The following is a 10,274-nucleotide window of genomic DNA, read 5'->3' on the forward strand; positions in this document are numbered from 1 at the left end:
CCCCTATTATAATTAATGGCCAAAGCACTGTATTTATTTTTCAATCATGTCCGTCGGCGTGCACAAAAGCATTAAATTCTTGCCCTGCCAAGGCTGAGAGGGGGAATGCGTGTGGGAGTGTGTGTGTGTGAGACAGAGAGAGGGGTGTGTGGGAGATTATTCATACAACCAATCACTCTTATTGGTCCAAAAGAAGAATCTATTCTGATGTCCCCCAGTGACACGACAGAGTCTCCGTCTTTATAAAGACGGGGAGCGGGCAATGGGATTTTAAAGAACCAAAGAACTGGGACTCATCATAACTTGACTCCTTAAGATGCACTAGGAGATTAAATTAAAGCAAGAAAAGAAGGAAACTCAGAAGCTGCAGATCAAGTGGCAGAGGTGAACCCGTTGGCAGGTGGAAAAGCACTAATTCGTTCACTATTGCTAAGGTAACTATTTCTTTACCAGATCATTTTTTGATTTGATAACGCATTATATTGGCGCAATATACTGCATTTATCATTATAATAATAAAATGTAAAAAAAAAAAACAGTATTAGCAGGCAGTTAGGCTGTCCTAATACTCTTCTTGCACTTTAAACGCTTGACTTTTTGTTTCTTCGGCTGCTTTTACTTCTGGTAAATGTGTTATCGGACAACGTCTGGGTTTGGGAATAATCGCCTCATCTTCTTTTGCAGACGTGGTCATGCAAACTATTTCGAGACATTATAGTACAATAACAGTTTGAAGACGAGCCCATTAATATAATGGCTAAGAGCGACTGATGCATTGTTGTAAAAAATAATTTATGAATAAGGGGAAATAGTGGGTATTTAAATGCAAAACTAGCCAGGACGTACCTTTAATTAATACTTAAATAGGCTACTTGTGTTTGTGTATAAACAGTACCTGCGTACGAGCAGCATTTTATATAGAGAAAATCATACTATTCAGGCTGAAGACGCGCGTAGCTTTACCATAGAGAGAAACCCACACTAATTAACACTTAATTGCAGTCGTGATTGTTCTGTAATTGGCTTGATCACCTCTGCATTTGTGAACTGTGATTTGGATAAGACTCATCACTACCATTACGCTACCTCTGTAGTTACAGTAAATAAATGTGAATTCTATAATTAGACTGGAACTACAATGTTTTTGCTGACAAGTTCTGTTAAGCTCAGTAGAGAAGGTATACATAAGGGAAAACGTTTCGTGTATGTATACTGTTTAAAAGATATAAGAGATTATAGAAACACGGATGAACATCGAGTAACGATGTAAATGTTCCGTAAAATAAGTCTTATGTCCTGACCCTTACGATCGTATTATTTTATGCTTATAAGACAACGATAATCAGAGCACTTTACACTACGGGAAATGTATATTAGGTGTAATGACATGACGTGCTGGTGTAATAAATGAAAAAAAAACATAAGATTGAAATGAGGCTAGCGCACACTGAAAGAGCAACCCAAGTTCTGCGCAAACACATTTAAAGAGTAAAAACTGATTAACTGTACAGATAGTGTATCCTGTTTGTATTATCAATGTATTATAAGCCCAATTAAAATGTTACGGTATATTATTTGTATACATTCTATGTAATACATATTATACAGCAGAAGAAGAATATACGATGTACACCTACAGTACGCCAGTTTCTTGCCAGTTTCTAAACGTTCGCACCTTGTTAAGCGCAATAATTGTAACGAGCTGGATTAGGTGAGGGTACTTACGGTCAGACGTTTTCATACAGTGATTCGATCTGCTAAACGCTGCAATGTTATCAGGAGCGCAAACTGACGCCCCAAATTTACGGTGTGAAGGCAGCGCTGTGAGACGGGGCTCGCGTTGAAGACGTGCTCCGTACAATAAGCACAACTTTCTAAAAAGCAAAAGCCATGTCTATAAACCGAGCTAAATGCGATATTAAATCGTCTAGAGACTGTGAACTGGTCATAAAGCGACAAGGATACATTTTAGGTATGCGTTATCTTTGCTTCCTCATAGTGCACTGTGCTAACCGTTCTGTGCTGGGCGATGTCTTTGCTTTTCAGCCATCGGGAGAGATAACGTTAAGAGAATGGAGTGGTCAGTGTTGGCTTTGGTTCTCTGTCTGAGTTTGCCATCCTCAGTCCAAGCAGACTGCTCTTCCCAGTGCTTAACCTGTGCTCAGCAGATCCCCAATGTCAACATCAACATCAACAGTCTGGTAAGACAGCATTAACTGTCCAGTTTACTTCGGGTGGTTGGGCTGCTTTCTGAAAAACGACGTGACAGGGCGTTTTTGTTTCTTTGATATGTTGAATCACTCTTGGAACACCAAACTGAAAAAAAAAACATTCACCAACTCACGGTAAATTATTTATTTTGTGTGCACATGCTTGTTCAGTCAATCATAGGCATGTATTTCCATTCCATTCACAAAATAAAGGTATGCTTTTTAACGCCTTGCGCTCTGTATAGTCAAGCTGAACCACGTGGGACCAGAATGGGTTGTATCAGTCAACATTTATTGGACAATTTCTGTTCACATCAGAGTGTTTTTAAAATATAATCTTTGGTTATGTGTTAAACACACTTCGGTGTTTTAATCCCCTTAGCCAGAAATGAAGATTTAAGAATTTAGGGGTTTTGAAAACAGGACTCTTTTTAGATGGAGACAACATCGATTACACACGTTTCAGCACCATGGAGAGTTACATCGGTTGGTAAGCGGCTAATCGAGAAACCCGGTGAAATGATTTTGTACAAGTGTTACGTTTCTGTTGTTGTTAATTTGATCAAAGATGTTATCATCGTATAAAAACAAGTCACGTAATATAACTTCAAAATACTTGGGCCATGTGCCCTCCAAATATTGTGAAAACAGGAGCGGTGCATAGCTTAACATCAATAACAAAACTGCTCCAAGTACAAATATGTTCGAGAAACTATAACTCTCGTCAATGGCGTTAGCTGGTTGTATCAGTGTGAAGATGAACAGACTCAACAGGAAGAAGCGTAGTTTCAGCATTATGTTCAACGAACCGGTAAGTTAAGGACTCGGGGTCGTATCAAGGATCTGTCGTGTTGACCTTATTTTCTACTTTCAGGCTTGCACGTTAGAGTGCGAAGGGGCCCTGGCGTCCACCACAGAATTAGAAAAATGCGAGAAAGCCCTTCAGATGTACTCCGCCGGTTTGACGGAGAACGAGCCGAGCAGAGCGGACAAAGAAGAGAAGGACTACCCCGCCGGCAACTTAGTCAAGCGGTACGGCGGATTCATCAAGAAAGTCGACAAAAACAAAATATTCAGTAGCTCCCCGGCGCGAGAAAACGCACACCTCAAGGGCCTGCTGGCCAAGAAGTACGGGAATTTGCTCCGGAAGTTTGGAGAACGCGACGCGCCCGAGTTGCTGCAGGACAGCCAGGTCGGCGACGGGACGTCGGAGGACGAGGAGGTGGTCTACAATGACGGCGCTGCCGCCCTGAACGAGGTCAAGCGCTACGGGGGCTTTCTGAGGAAATTCGGTCCCAAGAGAAGCCACGACTCCGCCGAAGAAAGCAGCCAAGAAGAACTGCAAAAGAGATATGGAGGGTTCATGCGGCGAATTCGACCTAAGTTGAAGTGGGATAACCAGAAGAGATACGGTGGTTTTCTAAGGCGTCATTTCAAAATCTCTGTTCGGTCAGATGAAGAGCCTAGCTCATATTCCTACGACGGTTTCGACCTATAGATCGTGGGAGCCGTCACTGAAAATGACTTAATGAACTTCTAATGCAGATGCACTGGAATTTTCACTTTCACCCGTAGCTCGTTTTTCATTTTCTTCGCTTGTAAGACCCGACGCCAGGCGGTTGCACTGGGGTGTGCGCAGGGAGCTCTCCTTAGCTTGTCTATCACTTCTGAAGACCGACAAAACAGTGACACTTTCATTGTATCTGTGAAACGAGAAGCGTAGGCCTAATCTGTATGTTGCCAAACATTATTCTATTCTTTGATGCTTGTTTAATAAAAAATAATAAAAAAAATAAATGCAAGTTCTTCCTGTGTCCGAGTTTCAAAGAAAATGTTACCTTTCGAAATACTAAAAGTGTCGAGAATTCAGATGAAGATAAAAGATCCTGTACAGTCTCCCTTGGCTGCACACAAGGTAATGACAGTGCAAGCCATTTTCACAATATCAATCCATCAAGGTTTATGTATCAATGCACGACCAGTACAGCATACAGCTGAGTTGTCGGCACTGAAATGCTTCACTCTGCTTTTACCACACGTGTACCATCGCTCAGAATCGAGTTTAACCACGATTTCCTCTGATTTTATGGCACCTTACTCTGTCTTTATCACAATATACAAGCTGGGGAGCGGGGGACTCTTTTCTGCACGATAGTTTCGCTATTGCGTCTTCTAGGGTCTCCTCCTCACTGATAGCTGGGCGTACTGGCGCAGTCTGGCTGCCATCGCATCATCCAGGTGGGGCTGCACACTGGTGGTGGTGGAGGGGAGTCCCCATGACCTGTAAAGCGCTATATAAGTGTAAGCTGCTATTAATTATTATTATTATTATTATTATTATTATTATTATTAGAGGTGCAGCTATGAGTGGACGCTGTCACCAGATTTGTCGTTTTAATACAGCAAGCACGGCGCGTTTCTCCCATAGAGACAGGCATTTTTTCTTCTACAAACCATACTACTAAATACTACTGTTTTCAGCTGACTCCCAGGAACAACAGGTATCTGTCCGTATCTACAGTATATCACAATGCAAGGGAAGTCCCTTCAGAGACACAGCATAATGTTCCAATTGTGATCTTTTTCTTAAACCTAACTTTCTATACTGTATTATCAATAATATCAATATAACCCACTCCGTAAGCAGCATCCGTTGCACGTACCACGCCCTGTACCCTAAAATACAACTCCTGCACCCCGAAGTCTGCTTTCACAAGCCAGTACGACAGTTTTAGTACGACTCTCAAATAGTTTAAAGGGGAAGTGAGATTACTGGGAAATGAATGAACTACTTTGACATGCTGAAACATCAGTCATTTTACTGTTCTTCAAGGATGTACAGTACTGTAGCACTCTCGGGTTCACGTGGGTATGTGCCCTCGCCGCTGCCGCCTCAGGTCGGCCCCCTCCATAGGGACTCGAACCCGGGCCTCCGGCTTCTCAACAAGGACCCACCCAATTGAGCTAAAGGGAAATCTCCCTTCAGCCCGCCGGTTGCGGTCCCTGCTATTTATTAACAACCTGCAATGGTGGCCGTATGTGTTACAGTATCTTACAATATCTAATGATCTTGAAATGTGTTGGTATTCTATCTAGCCAGCCCTTTAGTGTACATCTGGCTCCCCCAGCCGCTTCCAATATTTATTACAAGCCCTTATACACTGCAAAAAACCTCGAAGCTTAGAACAACGACTTGCACCTGCTTACAAACTGGAGCACCTGGTCACGAGACACAGCCGGTTAGGTTTGCCGGCGTATGACGTCATTCACCCGAGATCGTCAAGTTCAGCGAGAGTTCCGTAAACTTTAATTATTGTTTAAATTACATCATCGTGAGTATTTAAAAAGCAAACGACCCCCCCCTTAACTGATAGCAAAACCAGCACACGTGTATACCGCATCATGTGCTTTACTGTTTATTTAAAATTCCTTTGTAGATTATTTACAATCTGCCCTTGTTTCGCCGTTTTTTTAAAAGTTGATTCTCTGAAAAAATATGCGTTGGCTCCCTCTTCTGTAAAAACGGTTTAATGCAGCTCCAAATGTGTTGTTAACAAAAACTGAACGCTAGTGATTAGTCATTAGATTTGAAAATATCTGCGTGTAGACATTGTTTGGGACGTATTGCTGTCAGGATATGTTTTTATCCTGTAAATATAACAAACTTAAATATGCGTGGAAAATGTGCTAATATGACAAAGATACTTCAATTGTGTGACGCATTAAAGCCGGTCTGTAAGTATTTAATTAATTTGAAATGTTATTAAGTCGCATCTTTGTTTATGAGCTATAAACTCGGACAATTATGACGTCATCTATGATCTATTTAAAATGATCAAATGCCGATGCACTTTCTGCAAAACCCATTTTAATTTCTAACAGGCATGTATACAGCAAAGGAACTGCTGTAATTTAATAAGTCCTTACTGACGGCAGCATTACTATATCATCTAGTGTAGTGATAGTCACTCCTGCACAGAGAAGGGCCCCAGTCCAGCACGTTTATACATAATAAACAATCCTCAGTGAGGAAAGACTGGAACCAATGGTAATAAAGACCAATTAAGAAAACAACTGATCCAAATCAAGCCATAAAAAGGCCAGAGTGGAATGAAGACCAGGAGACATGGTGGATTCCAGGACTGGCAGTGAATATTTGTGACTTTGAGTGTGTGAGACCTCTAAACCCAACTGCTTCTGCATGTGCTGCTGGTGGACATTAGGAATCTGGAGTGTTCTGGAGAATTGGTGAGCATACTTGAACTTGAACTTTATTGCCATATGTAGCTGGTACAAGTACTGGTACAATGGAATTCTTACTTACAGAAAGTCTCTCTATTGTTAAAACAAGTGTAAAAACACAAAGTGCAGACTGTGCATACAGACAATATACAAACAAACAGTAGACCATGTACAAGTAAACAGTTTGAATGTAAACAATGACTGGAGATGTGCAATAAATAAGAAATCATAATGAGGTAGGTGTGGTCTGAGGGGCATGGCCAAATGTGTTTGCCAATCGCACTGCTTGTGGGTAGAAGCTATTGAAGAATCTATGGGTAAGTGTCTGTATGCTCTTATCTCTTGCCTGAGGGCAGTGGGGTGAAGAGCTCATGCCTGGGGTGGTGACTGTCCTCTGTGATGGCCAGAATTCTACCACAGCAGTGGTCCACATAGAGCTGTTTAATCTCGGTGAGACCATCTTCTGGGCCATATTGACCATTCTCTGCAGCGCCTTTCTCTCTCGAGAAGAGGTGTTGCTGTACCACACGGTGATCCTGGTGGTGAGGATGCTCTCAATGGTGCAGCGGTAGAAGTTCACCAACACAGGTACTGGCATCCCCCAACACTTGAGGCACCTCAAGACATAAAGGCGCTGCTGAGCCTTCTTCATGATAGAGTCAGTGTTCACAGTCCAGGTTAGATCTTTAGAGATGTGAATTCCCAATAACCTAAAGCTGGTGACTGTTTCCACTTCCGTTCCATCAATACTGAATGGGCTGTGAGTGTGTGGCCTGTCTCCAAAAGTCCACTATTAGCATACAGTACATGTGCTTCTTTGAGCTGTCCTGAGCGGTTTGGGACTTCTTTGACTTCTGTAAAACTTTGTTGGCACTTTTGGGAACACAAGCTCCATTTTGGAGTGCTTGGGTACATTTAGAATCATTTTGGAGGAGAGTAGCAGATTTTGAATTCTTATGGGCTTAAGAGATCATCTGCATGTGTTCGGGAGAATTGGTGAGTGTATGTGTGCTTCTTTGAGCTTTGAGAATTTCAAACTATTGCCCCGGTACGCTGACCGAGAACACCATACTGTAGGATGGCAGTTTCAGGCCCAGTTCTGGAGGGAGCACTGGATCTGCTATGTTTTTCTAATTGAGCTCTAAATCCCCAGTGCTGATTGATGCCTTTAACTGCTCTGCTTGATTAAACTTTTAGTATAGTTTGTTCTGCACTCAGGCGTGAGCTTCACAAAAAACCTACCCTTCAGCACACAGAACCGTCTCTCTTCAACTTCCTCACCTTTTTTTCTGACCGAACCGCTCTTAAAATTGATTTATCGAAATCGATTTGTGATGAACAGACATAGGTGGGGATGACACGGTATCAAAGAAACCTTCAATCAGCTTTCCCCCCTTTCTCCAGAGATCCAATGGGTTACATTTCAGGCAATGCAGCTGAATGAAGTCAATTCTGGGACTCGGGAAGATAAAGGGTTGATTCCAATTACAAATTCCACTTCACCTTGCAAGAATCCGAAAGAACATTTCGCATATAGGTCCAAAACGGAAAGCTGAAACGAATTTGCCATTAATGAAACCATTGGCTGAAAAAGAGACAGTGGTGTCCCCTGGACCAAGAGTTTGAGCCTCTAGACTAGGAGGTACGGTACTTCAGATGAGGTGTTGAAGCACATTTACTTGTGCTTATTAAAGATCTCATGTCACTGTGTGTAAGAGTAGGAGTGGTAACTCTGGTGTCATGGCTGAACTCCACTTTGGACAAGCACAGTCTGGCGTCCCTAAATTTCCCCACATAATCCAACTGGTAACGTTAATCCAACTGTCATGCTTCATTGTATGAAGGTGGGTGCACTCAGAGTATCAAAGACGTACCATAGGTGTCACAATTGGAATCCCTTAAGGGGGATCAGCCCTTTCGTATTTTAGTTGACTATGCGCACCTGCCTCCTGTTTTGTCTCCTTATTTAATCCGGACGCACTTGGTATTCCAGGCTCTGCATTGGAAGACGGACACTCAGAGGCCCGCCTACCATCAAGTCGCCCTACATCCATAGCTTGAAGGCACAGGCCTCCTAACGGCGTCCTGACCCAGCTGAGTCCGGGGCTCAGAGCACCTGGCCTCGTCGCTCCGTTTTTAATCTCCTTGTACCATGTCCCTGCTTTTTAATCATCTTGTCTCGGATGGATCCCCCGGTTTTGGACTTTGGACTGCACCCCGGATTCCCCCTTTTGGACTGTCTGGACCTTTTTGCCATCGCCACGCCCCCCCTGAGCACCGGATCATCGTCACACCCCCCTGTCTGTCAACCCATCCTGATCCTCTTCGTCTCCTCTCCTCCGGATTATACCGTCTGCATAGGGCCCTGAACTAAGCTTCGCGGGAGGGAGCCTAGACCGGCTCCTGTTACAATAGGTCCCCTCGTGTACATAGATTTGGGAGTCTTTGGAATGAAAAGTGGACAGGATAGGCCTGGCAAATTGACACAGTGGGCAGTGGTCAACATTGCTGCCTTGCAGTGATGGGTCCTGGATTCAATTCCGGGGGTGTTGTCTGGGTGGAGCCTGCATGGCCTTTTGGTGTTTGAATGGGTTTCATCTGGGACCCTGAAGGAGATAAAATGGATGGATGGCATATGGCACAAACATAAGGATATAATATTGTTACCTTTATAGACCAGAAATAATGTATAGGTTGTGTTATTACTATGATAATCTTAAAAATATAATTAGCATTTGTGGAAAGTCATTAGCAAACTTGGTTTTTCTTGGGGAAAAATTACGTACAAGAGCCCTCTTATTGCACTAGTCTCCAAGCCCCTCATTTTTTTTTTTTAAACCCGCACTAGACGGACTCCGGAAATTACAAATAATTTTAACATACAACTTCACTGCTGTGATCTGGAGTCTTTTCTTGTGTATATAGAAGAAGATGAAAAATGAATGCAATTATGGGATTTGGAACAAAGCCACGTGTAAACACAGCTGTGTGACTTTTCCTTATAAGAAATTTTAAAGAGGACAACGTACATTTTGAAATTTACCAAGATGCTAGAGTCAAGGTTATTGTAGCCATTAGGCTGGAAAAACCGGACATGCTGAATCAGAACGGATTTTAGCTGATCTAGGGCTGACAGACCGCAATCAACGAGTACATTTAACTTTTTTGTAGAATAATCGTTCATTTTGATTAGGATCATAATATTATCGTATTTTAAAAAACACATTTAAATTAACATCTACATCATTTTAAGATGTAATTATTTGAAAGTTATTTTATGTTGAATAGTAATCCATAGCCCTGATTCATACTGGCCCAAATACAACCTGAACAACTTTTCTCAGTCTGATGCGTGGAAGAACCCATCCGATACTGTTAAGTAACACACGAAATATAAAAAAAGTACACTTGATATGAAAGTATTTTAGTGACGCTAACGTTGTGTGCTAGTTTTTATGTTTATTGATTTTATTTTTAGGACGCACCGAGGTAACTCATTTAGCAGTTATTGATTTTCAGTATTGGAGCCCCTTCAAAATACTGTTATGTCGGAAGATGTCTGTTTTTCTTTCTGGACGACTAAATTCTCATTTTAGCTATTTCTATTTTTTTTTCCAATTAAAAAAAAATGCCGTAAATTATGAACTGGATATATGCCAGATGTTTGGAGACTAAATAGGCTCTACAACACGTACTGTATTACTTAATTGGCTTGCGATCAGCTTCTTTTCAAGAGCCAACTCGGAGGCAGAATACAGAACTTTGATGTCGCATGATCAGGAGGTTACAAAGGCGAGGCCATTTCGTCCTCTTAGCCAATGG

At 42.2% G+C, this 10,274-nt stretch overlaps 1 protein-coding gene and 1 long non-coding RNA gene across 2 annotated transcripts; both read left to right on the forward strand.

The window, feature by feature from the left end:
• The first annotated feature begins 256 nt into the window (after positions 1–256).
• On the forward strand, positions 257–4,012 carry pdyn (prodynorphin). The gene is made up of 3 exons (XM_088608109.1): positions 257–434; positions 2,047–2,201; positions 3,085–4,012. The coding sequence occupies exons 2-3, from the start codon at positions 2,073–2,075 to the stop codon at positions 3,706–3,708; spliced, it is 753 nt and encodes a 250-aa protein (XP_088464235.1). The 5' UTR covers positions 257–434; positions 2,047–2,072; the 3' UTR covers positions 3,709–4,012.
• A 2,032-nt stretch (positions 4,013–6,044) lies between these two features.
• Positions 6,045–9,911, forward strand: LOC148648051 (uncharacterized). The gene is made up of 2 exons (XR_015926820.1): positions 6,045–6,458; positions 8,446–9,911. It is a non-coding gene; the product is annotated as an uncharacterized LOC148648051 (long non-coding RNA).
• Positions 9,912–10,274: the final 363 nt, after the last annotated feature.

Source organism: Lepisosteus platostomus, chromosome 15 (genome assembly GCF_059453375.1).
Source record: "Lepisosteus platostomus isolate fLepPlt1 chromosome 15, fLepPlt1.hap1, whole genome shotgun sequence".
In the NCBI taxonomy this organism is placed as follows: Eukaryota; Metazoa; Chordata; class Actinopteri; order Semionotiformes; family Lepisosteidae; genus Lepisosteus; species Lepisosteus platostomus.

Coding starts and splice junctions, on each gene's coding strand:
- pdyn (XM_088608109.1), top strand. CDS start 2,073: ATGGAGTGGTCAGTGTTGGCTTTGGTTCTCTGTCTGAGTTTGCCATCC. Junction 2,202..3,084: donor ACATCAACATCAACAGTCTG/GTAAGACAGCAT, acceptor TTCTACTTTCAG/GCTTGCACGTTAGAGTGCGA.